This window comes from Ursus arctos, unplaced genomic scaffold (assembly GCF_023065955.2).
Source record: "Ursus arctos isolate Adak ecotype North America unplaced genomic scaffold, UrsArc2.0 scaffold_7, whole genome shotgun sequence".
Taxonomy (NCBI): Eukaryota; Metazoa; Chordata; class Mammalia; order Carnivora; family Ursidae; genus Ursus; species Ursus arctos.
This window is the reverse complement of record NW_026623089.1, coordinates 74,448,182-74,469,112: the sequence shown is the minus strand read 5'-3', so window position 1 is coordinate 74,469,112 and position 20,931 is coordinate 74,448,182. Positions and strand designations below refer to the sequence as shown.

Here is a 20,931-nt window from a genome sequence, read left to right as displayed (position 1 = left end):
CAAATATTTTACCTCCTTGGTTAAGCTTATTGCTAAGGATTTTATCCTTTTGCATGCTATTGTAAATGGGATTATTTCCTTATTTTGCCTTTTCAGATAGTTTGCTGTTAACATACATTAGTATAACTGATTATTGTATCTTGCAACTTTGATCAATTTGTTTGTTAGTTCTAACTTTTCTGTGGTCTTTAAGATTTTCTACGTTTAAGATTATGTCATCTGCAAACAGAGATAATTTTACTTCTTCCTTTCCTATTTGGATGACTTTTATTTCCTTTTCATGTCTAATTGCTCTGGCTAGAACCTCCAGTACTATGGTGAATAAGAGTGGTGAGAGTAGGTATCCTTGCTTTGTTCCTGATCTCAGAGCAAAGATTTCTGCTTTTTACTACTGAGTATGATGTTAGCTATGAGCTTTTTATTTATGGCCTTAATTAAATGGAGGTCGATTCCTTTTGTATCTAGTTTGTTGCAAGTTTTTATCATAACAAGGTGTCAATTTATTAAATGCTTTTTCTGCATGTATTGAGATGATTAAGTAACTTCTATCCTTCATCTGTTTATGTGGTGGATCACATTAACTGACTGTGTATGTCGAACCATCCCTTGGATCCCAGGGACTTGATCATGGTATCATGGTTTATGATCCTTTTAATGTGGTGATGAATTCAGTATGCTGATATGTTGTTGAGGATTTTTGCATCTATATCCTTTAGGGATATTGGCCTATAGTTTTCTTTCTTGTAGTGTTTTTGACTGGCTTTTGTAGAAAGATAATGCTGGCCTCATTAAATGATTTTTGACAAAGTCCCTCCTATCCAACATTTTGAGAAGAGTTTAAGAAGGAATAGCATTACTACTTCTTTTATTGTTTGGTAGAATTTGCCAGTGAAGCCACCTGATCTTGGGCTTACATTTGACAGGAAATCTCTTTGATTATTGATTACTCTTTATTAATTATTAGACCATTCAGGTTTTCTTTTTCTTCATGATTCAGAATGGGTAAGCTATATGTTTCTAGGAATTTATCCATTTCTTCTAGGTTATTCAATTTGTTGGCTTATAATTTTTCATGGAAGTCTCATAACTTTTTGTATTTCTGTGGCATTGGTTGTAATGTTTCCTCTTAGTTCTAATTTTATTTGAGTTTTCTCTTTTTCTTGAAGGTTTGTCAATTTTTATCTTTTCAATAAAACAACTCCTAGTTTCATTGATTTTTTTCTACAGATAGTCTGTGCTTTGCTTGATTTATTTCTACTCTAATCTTTATTATTTCTTTCCTTCTTCTTAATTAGGGCTTAGTTTGTTTTCCCTTTTCTGGTTTCTTGAGGTGTAAAGTTATGTGTATATTTGAGATCTTTCTTATTTTTTTAAGAATTTTATTTATTCATTTGAGAGAGAGAGAGAGAGCACGAGCAGGGGGTGGAGCAGAGGGAGAAAGAGGCTCCCCACTGAGCAGAGAGCCTGATGCAGGGCTCGATCCCAAGACTCTGGGATCATAACCTGAGCCAAAGGTGAACACTTGACTGACTGAGCCACCCAGGCACCCTCTTTCTTCTATTTAATGTAGACATTTATTACTATAAACTTCCCTCTTAGTACTGCTTTAGCTACATCCCTTAAGTTTGGATATGTTGTGTTTTTTTTTCATTTGTCTTGAGCTATTTTCTACTTTACTGTTCGCTTTCTTCTTTGACCCACTGATTGCTCAGAAATGTACTGCATAATTTCCAGATATGTGTGAATTTTCCAGTTTTTTTTCCTATTATTGATTTCTAGTTTTATTCTGCCATTGTTGAAAAAAGTACATGGCATAATTTCAATCTTCTAAAATTTGTTAAGACTAATTTTGTGACCTAATATGTGATATATCCTGGAGAATGTATCATGTCTCATTCAAGAAGTAGATGCATTCTATTTAGATACAATAGGGTCAGTTGGTCTGCAGTGTTGCTCAAGTCTGCTGTCTCCTTATTGATTTTCTGTAGATATTCTATCTGTAAGTGATAGTGGTCTTTGAAGTCTATTATTACACTGCTAATTTTCACTTCAGATCTGTCAATGTTTGCTTATATATTTAGATGTTCTGATGTGCATGCATTTAGTCATAATTATTATATCTTTTTAATGAATTGAACATTTTATCATTCTATAATGACTGTTTTTAACTGTCATGATAGATGAAACAATGATGAAAAAGACAAACATTGATGAAACAGATGAACATTAATGAAAAAGAAAATAAAGAAGACATAAATAAATGGAAAGACTACCCATGTTCATGAATTGGAAGCTTTAATATTGTTTAAATTTCCATCCTGCCCAAAGCAATTAGAAATTCTATGAAATCTCTACCAAAATCTCATTAGCATTTTTCACAGAAGTTGAAAAATATTTCCAAAATTTATATGGAACCACAAAGACACTGAATAGCCAAAGCAATCTTGGGGAAAAAGAAAAAAAAATGGAGTTGTCACAGTTCCTGATTTCAAAGTATATTGCAAAACTACTATAATTAAAAGAGAGTTGCTCTGGCAAAAACAAAACAAAACAAAACAAAAACAGGCAAATAGACCAATGTTACAGAATAGAGATCCCATAAAAAATTCCATGCCAATACAGTTACCTGATCTTCAACCAAAATAACCAAGAAGGCACAATAGAGAGGGCTAGCGTCCTCAACAAATGGTGCTGGGAAAATCGGATACCCGCATGAAAAAGAAAGAAATTGAACCATATATTACACCATATACAAAGATCAACTCAAAATGAATTAAAGACTTATAAGACTTAAAACTGTTAATACTTCTAGAAGAAAATATAGGGAAAAGACTTGCCTACTAGATAAATGGGTATTTATGTAAAAGAAAATGAAAGTGGACTTGTATGTCACATCATATGCAAAGATCAATTTCAGATGGTAGATGTACTACAAATAACAAAATAAAGTTTTTCATAATATAGAAGGATATCTTAGTGATCTAAGGATAGCAAGCAATAATTAAAAATGATGGCTAAGGGTGCCTGGGGGGCTCAGTTGGTTATGTGTCTGACTCTTGATTTTAGTTCAGGTCATGATCTCAGGGTTGTGAGATCAAGCCCCATGTTAGGCAGACACTGAGTGTGGAGCCTGCTTGAGATTCTCTCTCTCCTTCTCCCTCTGCCCCTCCCCACCCTGCTTGCTCACACGTGCACCCTCTCTCTGAGTCGCTTAAATAAATAAATAAATAAATAAATACACTCTTTATACCAAAAGACACCTTTAAGAAAGTGAAATACAAGCTCCAGAGTTTGAGAAGATGTTTGAAATACATGTAACAAGGAGTGAGTCATAGCTTGAGTATATAAAGAAGTCCCACAGATGAAAAAGAACACTTAAAGAAGAAAGTCAATGGTCATCCAAAAGATCGATGGATAGGAGATTTAAAAAGGTACTTAGGAAAAAAATTTGAAAATAGCAAGTAAACATAAGAAAAGATAATCAATCTCATTAGGAAAATTCTGATTAAGACTATAATGTGGGACCACTAAAATTGTACCAGACTGGCTCAAATTAGAAAGACTGACACACCAAAAATGCATGCGGAGATAATCTCTACCTCAGAGAATCATCACACTTACTATGGGAAACAACTCGGGATTTTCAGTATAGTTAAATATACTCATATTCATAACAGAGAAATTCTGGCACATATGCACCAGGAAACATTATATTAGAGTATTCACAGCAGCACTGAGTATAACAGCCTGAAACTGGAAGCCACTCCAGTCCTCATCAGTAGTAAGAATGTGAACATGAATCGTAGGACAGCAGCATACCATATACAAAATACATGAACAGACAGACAGAAAATTGACCTAAAAAGATAAAGGTGAATAAAGGAAGGGGGGTAGTAAAGAATACATACTCTATAATTCTATTTATAGACAATTTAAAAAAGATATAATTAAACTGTGTTGTTTATGGACGCTTATGGAGTTGGTCAATCCACAGTGGAAAGCAAGAAACTAACCACGCAGTTAACTGAAGGTGGAGGAGAGTGTCACTGAGAGGGAGCACACAGAGGGCTCTCTTGGTGATGGTTATTTCCCGGTATATACACCATATGCCCTGGCACAATATGTTAATTTTATAATAAATTGTGCATGTATGTTTAGATCACTTTCCATATATTCCACATTTTTCTTAAAGTTTAAAGGACAAGAGTTGATCTTAATAAAAAGCTTCAGAAACAGTTGGAATCCTTCCTGTAAAACCAAAAGTTGATTTGCCCAGCTTCCTCCTGAGTTAGGCAGTAAAGTCGGTGTAAGTAATTGTAAGGAGCCATCACATTTGTAGAGAAGGATAACTGAAATCCAGCTAGAGAGAATAGGCCATGAATTTTCATCAGTCTATAAAACAGAAGTGCAATTTGTAGAAGGTTGGATCTCATAAATAAGTAATGTAGCATTAAAAGGCACAGCTAGATGAATGGAGCAAGGGTTTGTGAGGCAAAACAGTCCGTATTTCTTCTTAGACGAATATTAAATAATTTAAATGGAGTATGTATTGTAAAGGGGTGGGAAGAAAATACAACTTCACGCATGTACCCGAACAGGCTGGAAGCTTATGTGTCCCAGGATTCCTGCCCGTAATCGTCTTAGACCTAGTGTTTCCCTGTCTCCAGGTGGTAAAGATTTTGCCCCATCCTGATTAGAAATTTCACTTGTTCTTCGCATTAATGCTGCTTTTTAAATGAAATCTATGTGCTCTATACTACATGCTGAAATTCCAATTCAGCATCTTCTACAAGCCAAATATTTTGGCTGAGTAATAGGTTTCTCAGATCAATATGACATAGTCTCAGCTTGCAAGAAATTGGGATAAATAGATAACTTCAATATGCTTTGGGAATTACTACCAAAAAGTTGTGCACAGTATACATGTGCCATGGGTATGGGTCATTTAGGATACAGAAAAGTTCAGGTTGGGTTTTCTGGAAGAGATTATGTTTGGCCAGAATTTTCAAAGATCAGTTCTCTAGGTAAAGAATGGAAAAGGAAGAAATCAAGGCAGGAGCATGAGCAGAAGCACAGGGACTCAGGAGAGGTACTGAGAAGGTGTATTAGTAGAAGACAAGCAGGTTAGCACAGACTCGGGGCAAGCTGGAGAAGCAGCTATGGGATGTGAGCCTTATGCTGCACTGAGAGATGTTTCCTGTGGTTGAACTGTTGGTTAGAGACAGCGTTCCAGCAGGTACACTGAGGGTAATTAGGATTAGTGTGTCAGAATAATCGATTAAGTGAAAAAAAATAGCAGTCAACTAAACAAACTATGAAGATTTTTTTTTAATGTAGTGTGTCCTTGATAGATAGCAGAAAAATAAAGTCTATGTTAAAAAAAAAAGATGTTGTGGTATTAGTTCAAGTGAGAAACAGTGAGAGCTGGACTGTGGTTGTCTGGAGAGAGAAGGAGGGAATCTGAGAACAGGGAGAAACATGTAAAATTATCAGGACTGGTGATGGACCGGATGTGGACAGTGAGGGTGAAAGAAGAGACGCATGGCTCCCCAGAATCTGGCTTGTAACCGAGTAACCAAGAAGCAGAATTCAGGGGAGGGAGCCCTATCGGGAGAAGGGGAAGATAAGGGTAGAGCGTTAACACATGCTGAATATGTTAGTTTGGGAGGTGGCAGAAACATCTGTCACCTTGATCGTGGTGACGGTAACCAGAGTATTCATATGTCCTAACTCAAACTCACCAAATTGCATACATGAGCCATGTGTAGTTTCTTGAATGCCAATGATACCTCAATGAAACTAGAAAAAAAAGAGTATTGTTACACAGTATTAAAAGAAAAGGTTTAAGAAGCAAACAGATCTAGGGAAAGGTAGAACGAATCAGATCTGCTTAAACGTATGGAGACCAGGGGCAGACAGGCCGTAGGGTCTCAAGAAGGGGAGAGAGACCCATTTCAAATGTGGCAGTGAAGTTATTCAGATGAAGAGGACATTCAGCAGTACGGAGGTGACCACGATCAGTCACTGCACATCTGGGATTACACAACTGTGAATATTTACACACATGCACACACACAGGCACACGCACATGCATTTATCATAACAGATGAGAGTAAGACTAAAAGCTGCTCTAAGCGTAGGCCCTAAGTAAATATTGCAAAAATACATGCACAAAATGTTCTCACTCATTTACCAACGGCTAATTGAATATCCGAGAGATCACTAAGCTTCAAACATACTCACAAGCCACAAATAAATCTCCATCATAAACGTTTTTAGGTAGCAGCATTAAAACCCATGTCCCCAGTTCTTCAAATTGTGTGGGATTCCTTCTTGAGTTGACTGAGTACCGTGTTTGCATTGCATGGGATGACTTGACAAGAGAACCCATAAAATCCCCCACTTGTGGCCCACTTTAAAAAGAAGTATTATAGTTTTAGGCACTGTTGAATGCCATAGTGAGCTACAAAAAATAAATAAAACACCATAAGGCTCCCACCTTCATTTCATTTTTAGAGCCCCACACAGGGAGATGACAAGGACATTCATCAGAGACGCACCACTGATTTAGTTTGCCTAATGTTCCATTATATATTTGGAGGAAATACCAATTTCTTTTTTTAGATGAACAGCTTCCCTACCCTTCTAAACGCTGAAGTTCATGAATGATTTTAAAACCGCTCTAAGGGTTTAAACCAAATCACTACCCCTTAAGGGCAGCTGGTGTTTAGCATGCCAACCCCACACTGGGAATACATTTATGTTTCAGGTTAAATAAATTCAGCCTCTTTTGTTTTAGAACTGGAAGAACATTTTGTTGACTCAGGGCTCTATTTCTGCTACTTAGAGCTAAAAGAAGTCAGCTCAGCATAAGAATTTCTACAAGGCATTGATGGGAAGTTGGCCGGGAAGCAGCTCACTCTACATTGCATACAGTGCTAAGCTCCTGGTTTAAACGTAAGAGGCAGGGTTGCTTGCAAGCGTGACTTCTCTGCATCTCCGTGGGCTTTCATGCCCAGGGCTACTCTGAAAAACAGAGAGGACGAATTTAGGAGAGTTGTGGCTCCTAAGGAACTCTTCATGAGATGCTGCCAGGAGGCCAGACAGCTGGAGGAAGCTCCAAGGTTTCCCCTCCCCTCAACGTCCACTAACCCAGAATATCCACAGAAGAACCTCCTGAGCCCACCTGGGCCAAAGTCAAAACAGCTTCTCATCCTCCCTCATGCTACATTCTGTTGGACAACTACAAAGTTCTTCTTGGGACGCCATGTGGAAGACAGGGATTATTGAACAGATCTCCCCCACCCCCTTATCTCCTCCTCACTCCCCATCCAGACTCAGGGTGGAATCCATCAGGCATTAGTTGAGAAAATGAATGAAAATGGCGTGCACCATATTGGATGGGGTGTCACGATTCTCCACGTCCGCAGACCAGGGGTTTATGGTGGGACCAAACTCGTCTGCCTGACTCACATCAGGATGAACTGTTGCTAGCTGGTACTTCTGATTTAGGAAGAAATAGGGTCTGGGAGACACATCTAAGCAGTTCAGCAAACTTTAAGAAAAAATGTCATAATCCCAATATAGACCCAGTTTCTTTACCCTCACTATGTAACTTAACAATAACACATGCATGCATAACTGATTTATATATATGTATGTGTGTGCATAAATATTCTTTATTGCATAACCTCTCTCTCTCTCTTTCTGCCCCCCTCCCCCCCAGGCCTTCTGCTGCTTATGTGCACACCCTGGGATCTAGGAGGAGTGGAGATTTTGTGTGGCAGGTATGAGGCCTCTTACACCTGAGACCCATTGGAATAAATGGTTGGCATGCTTGTGGTCCAGAGTCAGAATATGCATACAGACCCTCTAGATGTTGCCTCTTGTGACCTGCTGGAAAACGCACCGAACAAGACTTCTCGAGGACAGGCCAAGTCGCCAAGTCTTTCTACCAGCAGCACTGTCTTTAGGTCTCTCTGGCCTCCCCATCAGAACTCAACATGTTTCTTATCAATTTTCCAGAACTCCTCTGAACCAATCTTCCATGACTGTCAAACTATTGAGTTGTTCTCAAATTGCCTCTTGAGCTCAACTCTGTTCTCTATCATATATACCCGGTTTCTTTCTTTTCCTTCTTTTTTCTTTCTTTTTTTCAACCTGGAATCTCACTAATTTGTCAAGATACTGCAGATGAATACATTTTCCCATGAGCCCTGACACAGCTGCCTTAGTCCTCTGTGGCGTTCCTCATCCTTTAGGAAATCCTCAGGATGGCACATTGGACTCTTGGCGTAGAGAGGGAGTCCATTCTTACTGTGTGTGCCGGGTTTCATTCTGCATACATTCTTTTCTCCCCAACAACACCGCTGCTGCAAATGCTCTGAGAATTATGCAAATGGCTTCCAAAGTTAAGTGTGGTATATCATACTTGTGTGTAGTGAGTTCTATGTTCAGAAATTACTGGTTGGTAGTTTGTTTTTTAATATGCTGATAAAACATCTTCACTCTGCATAATCCATAAATATTGCTTTGGAAGTATTCCCTATTTAATAAAGTTTGATACTACCACACCACCTTAACACATAAAAAGTAAATAAAAAGTTCCTTCAGCATTTGCATGCAAATACTGGATTACACATCCTAAAACATCGTTAGAACAAAAACTCCTTCAGTTGGTGGCTCGAATTCAGTGCAATAGCTAACCATACATATCTTGGTTTTAAGTGTGTCTTAATAGTTTTTTTGGTGACAATTAAAATTAAATTTTATAAGCAGAGCATGAGTCATTTAGTGAAATTAATGTATTATATAATTATCATTAGGTAGCAACAGGAGACCATTATGGTGCATCAAAATTCCATTCTCTGAACATTACAACTTCCCTGGAACGGAGCAGAATCAGTAGGACGCACCTGCCCTACATGTTTTTGTGTTCCTTTGTACTTTCAAACTCGTTTTAGTTTTTTACGGAAACATGCTATTGCCTAAAGACCAGGACAGTTACTGCTTTGCCAGATTATGAATGCTGAGGTTTATATTTCAATTTTTAATGCTGAAATAAACTACAGAGACCATTTCTCATCTAATTTAAGAACTAGGAGACGAGAAACAAACTTCATGCTGTAAGTCCTTCAAAGACAAAGAACCACTAGGAAAAATGACATTGATAAAGAGAAAGGAAAAATAAAAATAACTAATAATTAATCATTATGTTAATGTCTACTTACATATTATTAATTATATATTCCATATTGGTTTTATCTCTCCGATGCTAAGTAATTTAGTTAATTTCTCTTAATTTAGGAGAAGTGGAAATGATACTTTTCCTAAATGATTTCAATACCTGTTTGTTTTATCTGAATAGTTAGTAGATGTGAGTAAATACATTTTTCAGTTTTCTTTGGTTTGGCAACTAGAGAAACAACTGTAATGTATGGTATTTTTTTTAAGATTTTTTTATTTATTCATTTGAAAGAGAGAGAGAGAGAGAGAGAGCGAGCACAGTGGGGGGGAGGGGCAGAGGCAGAGGGAGAAGCAGAGGCAGCGGGGACACTGAGCAGGGAGCTTTATGTGGGGCTCGATTCCAGGACCCTGAGATCATGACCTGAGCCCAAGGCAGACACTTAACCGACTGAGTTACCCAGATGACCCAATATTTAATCATCATTATGATCAGACTATTCTAATAGCGCCGGCCACTATGCCTGGGTTATTATAATTACCTTCTGATTCAGCTTTGTGGATGTAGAATCTCCCATTACAATCTACTCAGGAGTAATCTTTATAATAAAAATCTAGTGATGCCATACCTCAGACCCTCCAGGGGTCCCCCCAGCACCTTCCCTAATATGCACAGAGAAATGTTTACAACTTGGCACACTTGCTGTAATATGACAGGCCCTACGCTCCATGTCTGTGCTTTTATTCATGCAATCACATGCTAGACCGCTTCCAACCCCTCCCAATTTTCTTCTCGCCAATATTCGTCCTTCATGAGCCAACTTCAGCAGCAACCCCTTTTCTGTGTTTTCTGCACATGCTGCTCAGATTTTACCACCTGGTTTGCCTGGTGTAATAGACACTGTCAGTGCCTCGCACGTGTCCCTCAGAGCATGTATACTTTCCGGCTGACTTCAATCTGCTGGTATCGACAGTCTGACCGAATGCCCTTGTATCCAAATGACAGAGAGTTGGCTGCTTGCTTGCACTGGAGGCAGGAAATACCAAAAATGCCCTCCTCCACAGCATCGGTGACCAAGAACGCTCAGGATTCCGTGCATGAATTTGCCAGTTTCATCACTTCACAGGATCGATAATTCTGGGACACATGTTTGTGGGATTTCCTAGATTTGCCCTTGGGATTGAGCTCCAGTCTTCCTAATGACTGGTGTAGTAGCTGTCCCTTCGTTTCCCTGCTTTACTTTCTACTTGCCTGTGAGTATCACTTGAACTTCTCAAAAATGATTTCTACCTTGATCTTTTGTCTGCACGTCTTTTCTTGTAGAGTCCACAGTCAAAGTTGTGACACTGGAGGTATTATTACAAAGGGTTCTGGAGTCAGATGGCCTGCTGGCTATAGGGCATCAAGACTCTGTGGCTTGTTGCAGCAGCACAATGACTAATCCTCTCCCCTGTGGTGAGCTGGGGTGGCATGAAGGCGTGAGGGAACGCATGCCTAATGCAATCTCTCCAGGATTTGAGAGACAGAGTGACAATGATGATGATAATGACTATGGAGTTGTTGTAAGTATTGTCAGGGCTCTGGGGGAAAAACTGATGAGTTCAGGCTTCCTTGTTAAAATCACAGGGCATGGTAAAAAAGGTAGAAGGTCCCTGCCTTTAACATTTAGAGAAGCCCTCCTCTTCTGGAGCCAGAGAGGAAATTGGACTGAACAACAGACCTTTGTCTGACTGGAAGAACAGCTGGCTTGCAGAGAAGGCTTGCTTCAAAGCACCAGCAAAACTCCTATTCTAAGACTCAAGGCTTTAACAGGGAAGGGGTGGGTTCCTGAAGTCTGGACTCACACATCTGGGTGACCCACTTCTTGTGAGAGCAGGGTTCTTCCCTTGCCTGTGGCTCACACAGACATCTCATCTCAGGTAGATACTGTGAAATATGTGTGTCTTTCCCATAATTCACCCTCAGCTTATGCCTTCTAAACCATCGACCATGTTCAAGACCAAGTATGACCCAACTGAGGAAATACTGCCCTTCCTATAAGAAAAATGGGATTATTCATCAAAGGAAGTACAGAAACTGGCTGACATGTCCAGTATTAGAATAAGGAGAGCATGCTGGACAAGAGGTGCTGTATGTGAAATATGGGTACAAAGCAAATGCTAAATAAATGTTTATACAACCAGATGAATTTACCTCTAAACATCTGTATTTTGAGGTATGCTATACAAATTCACACGTAATGGTATAGCTAATTACATGTTTCTCTATAGATACCTTATAATCCCAGAAATATATATATATATATTATATAAGAAAAGAATACTCTCCGATGAATCAATGTTTAAATCACCTAAGGGTCACAAAATGTAAATCGACAAGCTTAATAAGTGAAATCCAAATGGAAACGAGGTGATTTAAGGAAAAAAAAACAAAAACAAAACAATAAAACAACATTGAAGAGTATCCAGCACTGTGACTGAGAATGAATGCGCTTTATCGCTGTTTTGCCTTATACCCAAATGATCTCACTCACTGATCACCTTCAGTAATTTCGATGACCCACTGCACATCGCATTAGCTGAATCTCCTTTCAAAATTAAAGTGTGAGAAATGTACTCAACTAAAAAATTCATTTAATATATATATTCCACTTACCCGTACTTGACCCACAAAGGCATTGGCTTCTTCCTCCACCACAGACAGATTTCTAGGCAGATAGGGGTCGAACACTGGTGCGTTGTCATTGACATCTGTCACCACCACATTTACGGTAGCAGTCGAGGTCTTAAGGAAGAAAAAGAAGGACTAAATGTGAAAGGAGTTATTTTCATGTTGATGTCAGCTAATCAGTCATCTCGGTGTTTTGTCTATCTGAAATACAGTGAGACCTTGCCTCACTCCCACCAAAACCCAAAGTATCTCGCTGCTATTCCTAATCCTTAGCTTCCTAAAAAGGAAAAAAAAAAAAGAAAAAGAAAAAAGAGGAAGTTTGCAATATTCAAGCACTTCAAAAAAAAAAAAAGATGGAGAAAGCAAATGATGATATTATAGGGCAAACATCTTCTTGAAAATGTCAAGTATTTCCTGGAGGCTTCCTTTGAGAAAGTGATTTTACCTTTATCTTGTTCACATCTTATGGGTGGCAAGCTTTTGTTTATACACACATGTACCTCTTTTTCTCTGAAATGTAACATTTCTGTAGTTTATATCACTTATATTTCACACTTTAAAAATAAAAAATGGTACCTTCTCAAAGAGCACAGTGCATCAAATGGGTATTTTCAGGTAAGTGAACGCTGTCAGAAATTAATACATTCATCACTTTCTGGGTTCACCTCTACACCAAGAGTTTGAGCACCGTGTATCAGCAGCTAAGTGATTACCTTATGATCACACAGCCCAAGGAAATTGAAAGCAGGTACACGTAAAGTAGAATGTGCTACTGGGTTCAAAGGTAAACCCCTGGCCTGCTGCCATCACAGACTATTACTAGCTCAACTAAACTTTTGAAAAATCAAACAACATCTTCAGACGTGAGTCAAGCTGGAAACTGTTCTCTCTAATCAAAGCCTGAGAAGCAGCACTGCCTTACAGTGCTGGGCACATTACAGAAGCCTGGGGCCAGAATCGGAGAAAGAAAGGGCCCTTGGTTGGAAAATGAAAAATCCGTTAGGCTACGATACTACATATGTGACAAGAGGTAAATTAAAAAGTAGGAGAAAAATGCAAGATGAAATAATGACTCAACTTTTGTTTTAAAAAATACCGATACAATTTGTCCTGACTGTACGTGATGTGGGATGCACCAACCCTTGGCTCAGAGGGAGTGAATCTGGGGAGATCCTGCAGTCGTCATGGGCTGAGGGGTCAAACAATGGATTTCCTAGCGACTGAGGAGGCAAGGACCTGGTAAATGCCCCGTCCTTCCCGTTGGGATCACTGAGGTTCTGTACTCATGAGTAATGGTGCATGGGATGTAGGCCTTGCCTCACTTTGACTAAAACCCAAAGCTCAAACTCCAATTGAATTAAGGTTGTCTGTACCTATTTTAACAGAAGCAAAAGTATATCCTCTTTTGAGCACCGTGACTTTACCACAAGCTTTTGTAATTTTTCCACATGTAACATCCAGCAGTCATTTAAAAATCACCATGCATAGCAGGGAATTCTTGGGTTTTCATAATGGGTTCTTTCTCTATTTGTGTCCTGGATACACTGGTGGGCTTATTCTGTGAAAATTCATACAGCTATTCAGTACGATTTGTACATATTTCTGTATTTAAAAGCCCAATGAAAATTTTACTTAAAGGTGTGACCAGAACAGTGTTGTGTAGTCAAAACCTGGAAACAACCTAAATGCTCACCAGCAGTAGATGATTTTATGTGCACAGTGGAATAATCTATAATGCTGAGGATGAACAGAGCGCCGTTACAAGGACCCACGGGGATTAATTTCAAGAACATAAGGTTGAGTGTAAGAAGTCAGACACAAAGTAGCACATAGTATGATTGATTCCAAGTGTATACATTTCAAAGATTGGCACAATGTCTTCATTGTGATAGAAGTTAGAATAGGGATCACCTTACGAAGAAGGTGGGCTGGGACTGGTGCAATCAAAAGGCTGGGCTCTTGGGCTGTTAATGGATTTCTGTTTCTTGTTCTAAATATTGATTACAGAAATGTGTTCACTACGTGAACATTTATTAAGATGCACAATTAAGGTTTGTGCATTCTTCTGTGTGCATATCTTCATGAAACCATGTAATTTAAAAGATGCATGAGCACAAACACCCTTGTATGTAGATATACATGGCTCTGTATAAATTTGAACACTATCTGATTGGAAGAAATACAGAAAAATTAATTTGCTTCTTTTAACTTTTATATATTTTCCTCATTTTCTCCAACAAGGCTACATTGCTTTTATAACAACAACAACAACAAACCCAGTTAAACAAATGTTATTTCTCTAGAAGTTGTGTGAGTTAAAACCAGTAAAAGAATGTTTTTACAGGAGCAGTTCTCAATTTGCCTGAGGGTGAACAAGACATTAAAATTGACAGCCTGGGGTCAAAATCCAAGAGTAGCCACACTGGAGTGTGCTGTCTTCCCTTCAAATTATCTGAACCTCTTTATGCCAGCCTGTCCATATTTCCCTGTCAATCTCCTAGATGAGTTTTCATCCTATTCTTTACAATTCCCACTCTTGATCCTTTAGTGTGTGATATTTTCAGACTGTTTCAGTCCTTAGTCAAAGACTACAGACTGTAGCTGAGTAAAGCAGAACAGAGTTGGATCACCAAGAAATCTGAAAAGTTAAACAAGTCCACCATTTTTCACGAATAGGGGCTGATATCTATGTATAGATGTATTTCTCCACATCTTAGTAATTATATATTGACAGGAGGAATATCCATGTCTCTTTTTACACAAGTGTTACGAACTAAGAACACATAGAATAATTTCCAACTTGCATTTCTTGAAAAGTACTCTAAAGACCATTTGCGTCAGAATCCCTTGGTTAATCATTACAAATGCCCAGGCCACACATTAGACCTACTGACTCTATTCATTTAAATCTACTGAAATAGTGGTAGATTAGTTAGTTGTAAAGCACAATTCTGTAAATTTTTTTGATAGGTTCAGAAAGATGGTGACAATGCTTCAATACGGATCTGTGCCCTAGAGGAATTTTATGTATTTTATCAAGGACAGATTTTCAGGTGGTTAAGATTGAATACTCAGGAGCTCAGGTCATCTTAAGTAAAGTCGATAAAAAGAACAATATGTCAGCTAACACATGTTCACAATTAATTTAAAAATCGATTTATATTATGCCAATTAAATAAAAAAGGTAAGATACCAAACTAATAAACCTGATTAGTGCAAAGCTATCTGTTTCCATTAAGGGGATTTGTCTTACTGCCTATTTTCTCAAAAGTTGTATCAAATTACAGTTCTACAAGCTGGAAGTACTGGCAGTACTGTATTCCATAAATTATCACTTTTGGGGTCATTACTTATTTTAATTATAACATGTCATAGATTTTGTTAAGTCATGGATAAATCCTCACAATATGTATTAAATTCTCAACAAGGCAAGCAGATATTTTTGCTGTAGCAGACCATTTGAATACACCTTTATTTTCATAAACTGCTATGGCCTTGAAATAAAGACACTGACGTGGTACTGTTGGTTTGGTATAGGATAAAATACATGAGATGTAAAGTCAAAGTCAAAAAAACACAATCATATGTACATTCATCTACATAAACCATTTTTTTATTCATGAGAACTTTTTTTTAAGTATTTTATAATCTTTCTTGATTTTATATTATGGACTTTACTGAGTCTGTCAAGCTAATTCCTTTTTTTAAAAAAGATTTTATATTTATTTATTTGAAGAGATAGAGACAGCCAGCGAGCGAGGGAACACAAGCAGGGGGAGTGGGAGAGGAAGAAGCAGGCTCATAGCGGAGGAGCCTGATGTGGGGCTCGATCCCACAACTCCGGGATCACGCCCTGAGCCGAAGGCAGATGCTTAACGACTGCGCCACCCAGGCGCCCCTGTCAAGCTAATTTCTTAAATTACCGAAAACCTGGCTTAAGTAGAAGATATTTAGAGTGTTCAAAATGTATTCATTCTCTAGTTATTGAAGATAGAATTATAATGACTTTCTATTGATATGGCTCTAAATGAAACTATCTACTCATAAAGTGACATACAGAAAAATTCGCATTATATGCTATATAATTGAGAAACAAAGAACAGAATATTGTAGCTGTCTTTTTTTTTTTTTTGTCAGTGTGGAAACGTATCCATAGACACATATATGCACAAAGACCCTTTACAATTTTTCTATAAACATGTATGTTCAAACTAACGTTTATTAGCACGTTTAATTCCTTTCAATAAAAATGGAGAGTTTGGAGTCTGGAACAATGAGGATGTGTTGTTAAGGATCTGACCATTTTTATTACCATCCAGTAGGACAAGGAAAATACATATACACTGTAATGGGCATTCTTTTTAGGCAATATTAATCCAAAACATTTTTATTCTTAGCTACAAATCATCCTGTGGCTACAACATTAAAGCCAATCCAGCCTGGCCCAGATCATAGGGTTTCTTTGATGACATAGACAGGGTGCCCTTCCTACCAGGGAGGCTGACATGGGAGGCTTCTTCCCCTTCTGAGAATGAAAGAATATGAAATGTCTTCCAGAAAAGCAGAAAGGGGAGATGCCTTCCTATTCTGGATTATGGGGAGGAGAAGGGGAGGCAGAGAGAAGACAAGGAGATAGGATGTAAAGGTCCTCATCTTCATCCCCTCCCCCCTACTATTCTGCATCACATCTACAGAGAGGAAGCATTGGAGAAGCACTTTGGGGAAAGTGGTAATAGGTACTGAGAAAGTAAGAGAACTTTGGGTGAAGCAGTGGCTGACTCATGTGGAGCATGGAAGCCTCCAGAGAATTTCCACGGCAGTCACATCTAATAGGTCGTGGCAGCAGTGGCAGAGACAAGTGGCCAAAGACAGAAGCTTGGTTTCTTTGCGTGTGGCTCAGGAATTCTAGAGGCTGAGAGAGCACTCTGTGAGCAAGGCCTTGGGTGAGGGCAAAGGACCCTCATGGTCACAGTCAAGTGCACATCAGGACTAGGCAGCAACAGATGAACCAAATGAAAATGAAAGATGAAAGCCTTCACTAAGGGAAGGGATAGAATTAAAAAGCCAGCACTGAGAGGCCAAATCAGACACACCAAGCAGAGATGGAGAGCATTCGAGCAGGGTGCCCTCCTCCAAGCGTCAAGAACTAGTAAGCACATCCAGCACCTGTACCATTTTAGGATGAGGGCAGGCAAGAGAGGAATAGCACTATTAGCAGCTCCCCTAGTGAGTGCACGTTTACCTCGAAAGGAGTGGTTAAAACAGAAGAGGCTGGGGTGTTGTTTCAAGCAAGTGAAGTGTGACCCGACCCAGCCCAGGGACACATTACTGTCTAGGCAGCAGAGTGGACTCATGAAGATTAGATTAGGTATTAAAAAAAAAAAAGGAGCTTTTAATTTTGCACATATCTGAGTGCATTGTGAGGAGAGTATATACTTTCTAAATATCTATACTGTAACAATATGTAATATAAATATAATTTATTATATTATATAATATAAACAATAGAAACTAGGAGAACATCATAGATTATCACAACTAAAAAAAATCAAACTTCTGGAAGATTTACTTCAGAAAACACTAAAATATCAGTATTTTATTCCCCAAAAATGAGAAATATAGATCTATGCTTTTCAGAGAATGAACAAGTAGCTCATTCTCTCTTTAAATTACATGGTCATTTCTTTTTATAAGAGTATACACCCAAATAAAACCACCGCAGTTTTGTTTTTTCAAGAACTACCAGGTCTCATTATTCTGTTCTAAAATTTTATTAAATGAGCTATATTGAAAAATTCAGTTATTTGCATTTCACACACAATTCTTCTCACATATATATTTTTCCTTTTGCTAATGTTTCCTATAGTTTGACTAAACAGTTAAACGTTCAGCTTCTGGATTGTAATTGCTTATTTACGTTGTCACGTTTAAAAGACATTCAGGGGGGCGCCTGGGTGGTTCAGTAGGTTAGGCATTGTCTTTGGCACAAGTCATGATCTCAGGGTCCTGGGACTGAGTCCTGCATTGGTCTCCCTACTCAGCGGGGAGCCTGCTTCTCCCTCTCCCACTGTTGCTCCTCCTGCTTGTGTTCTCTCTCACTGTCAAATAAATAAAATATTTAAAAAGAAATAAAATAAAATAAAAGACATTCAGGGAATAATGTCAGTTCAAGGCTCAATCATAGATGCTAAGCCTCCTGCCAATATGAAATTATAAACATCACCAGTATTCACTGACAAAGCCATAATTGAGGAAGTCAAGCTAGGAATTCTAGAAAATATTACTGAGAGCAAAAACCATGATAAAATCAATTTATCTATTATATAGTTCAAGAATGAAAACAGTATTGCTGAACTCATGGAAATCTGGTCAGAAATATCCACACTATTGAACAACTTTGTATTTTGAATAAGAATGCTTCCCTGTTGGGAAATGACAACTGATAAATTTGTTTAAAAAAAAAAAAGCAAAAAAAGAGAAATTCTGACCTCTATTTGCATATTTCTATCTTTCACTGTGATTTCATTATGCATATATTTTGCTGAGCTATTGGTTTATGGATAACCACAATCCACAAAGACCTACTTACTAGTTATCTCTCAGCCCAGTGTGGATAATAAGATATAAGAAGCCTTACGCCAGGTGTGGTCTCTGAAAGAGCTCTAGTTCAGGTAGAAAAGACGGCAGACTCTTCTTGCACTCATCTTTACCTTCTGCTCTTTGCAAAGCAGAGCAGATGCCCAGACTTGCGTTAGTCACTGTAAACCCATTAGGTAAGGAGAATGAAGATGAAACAAATACACAATAAATGGCGGGGCAGAGAAGAGACAGCGGGAGCCCCTGTACCAGCCCCTTACTGTTCACCGCTACGTTTCTTCATATTTGAGACAAACAAACCCTGCTTTGTTTAAGCCCCTGCTGTTTGGCTTCCTCTCACAGCCAACTTCCTAAAGGCTATTGCTACCACTGCTGCTGAAGGAGTTCAGAGAACATCACCCCAAAAGATGCCACTTTGCTGCATTGACTCTTCTGAGTGAAATGCACTTGAAAAATAGCAAATACAGGAAAAACACCAAGTCCTTCCTTCTTTTTCATAAAAACAGGATATTAAATTCCCATGTGAAAGATGTACTCCCTGTATCAGAAGGAAGGTAACATTTTTATTATCAACAAGCACAAAAGGTTGAGACCGAGAGAATTCTATACAAGCAGACCTTGTTAAAGTAATATACACCTCCCTTTAGCCTCCTCACATATTTAGCCGTCTTCCCACACCTGCCTCTCTCCCTTTCACCTACTATGATAGCAAGTGGGCCTCACCAATCCTTTGGGTCTTCATTTCCTTACGGGGACTAAAACATCATGTAAAATTTACATAAATTTGTATGCTTTCTCCTCTTAGTCTGTCTTTGTCACTTTAATTTTCAGACTGAGCCAGGGACCTTAAGAGGGTCAAGGAAAACTTCTTCCTCCCTGTTGGTCAAATTATACCCATAAACATAATAGGGATCACCCAGATTTTCCAATAATATTTTCCAATAAAATGTATTTTTAGCTCAGATTGCTCAGACTTAGTTTAGCTTAGAAGTAAATGATGTTACAAAGAAGCTTCTGGAAAGAAGTTGACTATATGTTCCTTCAAAAAATGCATTTGGGAGCTATCCTATATGCTATTATTTTAAGTAAGGTAAAACATAGCTGCTTTAAAAAAGTATATGATATACAAAAATTTTGAAGTTGATTTCAGCTAAAATGCGAAAGTATTTGAATAAAATGTGGTAGAAGCTTTCTTTTCTTTTTTTAAAGTTTTATTCATGTATTTGACAGAGAGAGCACAAGCAGGGGGAGCAGCAGGCAGAGGGAGAGGGAGAAGCAGACTCCCCACTGAGCAGGGAGCCTGATGCAGGACTCAAGCCCAGGACCCCAGGATCATGACCTGAGCCAAAGGCAGACGCTTAACTGACTGAGCCACCCAGGCATCCCTGGTAGAAGTTTTCTTAAGGAATTTTCAACTGTATAGATTTGCAAGGAATTCCAAGTAAATATAAATAACTATTAAATTCTAGAAACTATGAGTTTATCTGTATTCATGATAGATGAAAAAATCTCAATATTTATAATAATGAGCTATCTCACTTGTATAGGTTTTTTTCAGCTACTATTGACAAAGTTGATTTAGAGAAGGGAAAAAACACAGGAACATCAATAACATTCCTTCAACTTTGTCTACAAAAACATTAGCAATGAGCAGTAGAACATTAGCTCTCCTCTCCCCTAATGACATTTTGGGGGTGGTGGGGGAGGTAGTTTTCCACGATGAAATTATCAAATGATATCTTCGCAATCTGTTTCACATAAATTGCTAGGAATAATTTTGATTTAATAAGTATACATCGAACTGGGGTCTGTGTTCATTCAATATCTTTCTTCAGACCCATTATCATTAAGGTTAAAAGGTTAATTTTACCATAACTCCACAAAGGACATAAGTTTAAGTGTGTAGATAAGAAAGGCATGACTAACATAATAAAAAATTATTATTAAAAATAAATAAATAAAAGTAGAAGATGTAAAAAAAGAAAAAAAGAAAGGCACGTCACAACATGACACTATTCGATTGTGTTATCACTCTCTCCTTCAGGAACCCACAATATGTGCCCACATAGAAGTCCATCCCTAAAATAATGTAAATAATGGAATTAGTCAAAGAAGCGTTTATTTGAAATCTAAATGTTCCTTTCTCTACTGATATTCTCGATATGAACTTTTGAAAATAAAACACATTTACTTAAGAGGGTCAGAATTTTAAAGCTGAATGAGACCTTACTGATCCTAAGAAGGAAAACATCAGGGCTGTGATTGGGGGCGGACCAGAATTGCTAAGTGACCCCTGGGCAAGGAAACTGAGATACCCAAGTAAGTAACTGGAAAAAAAAATGCTCTAGAAGAAATTAACCCAGAACTTATTCTCATTTTTTGGTGTGGGCAAACCCATAATTAGTAGATTGAGATTATGTCAGATACCTTAATATACTATTTTTTCCCATCTGTTCTCTTATCTAAGAAATTATTGTTAA

General features: G+C 38.1%; 1 protein-coding gene across 1 annotated transcript in view; it reads right to left on the bottom strand.

Moving 5' to 3' along the window:
• The window catches only part of PCDH15 (protocadherin related 15), a 1,631,248-nt gene that overhangs the window by 238,606 nt on the left and 1,371,711 nt on the right, over positions 1-20,931 (bottom strand). The window contains exon 20 of the mRNA XM_057308638.1: positions 11,840-11,968. Coding sequence (XP_057164621.1) covers positions 11,840-11,968 — 129 coding nt within the window. The remainder of the gene's footprint in view (positions 1-11,839; positions 11,969-20,931) is intronic.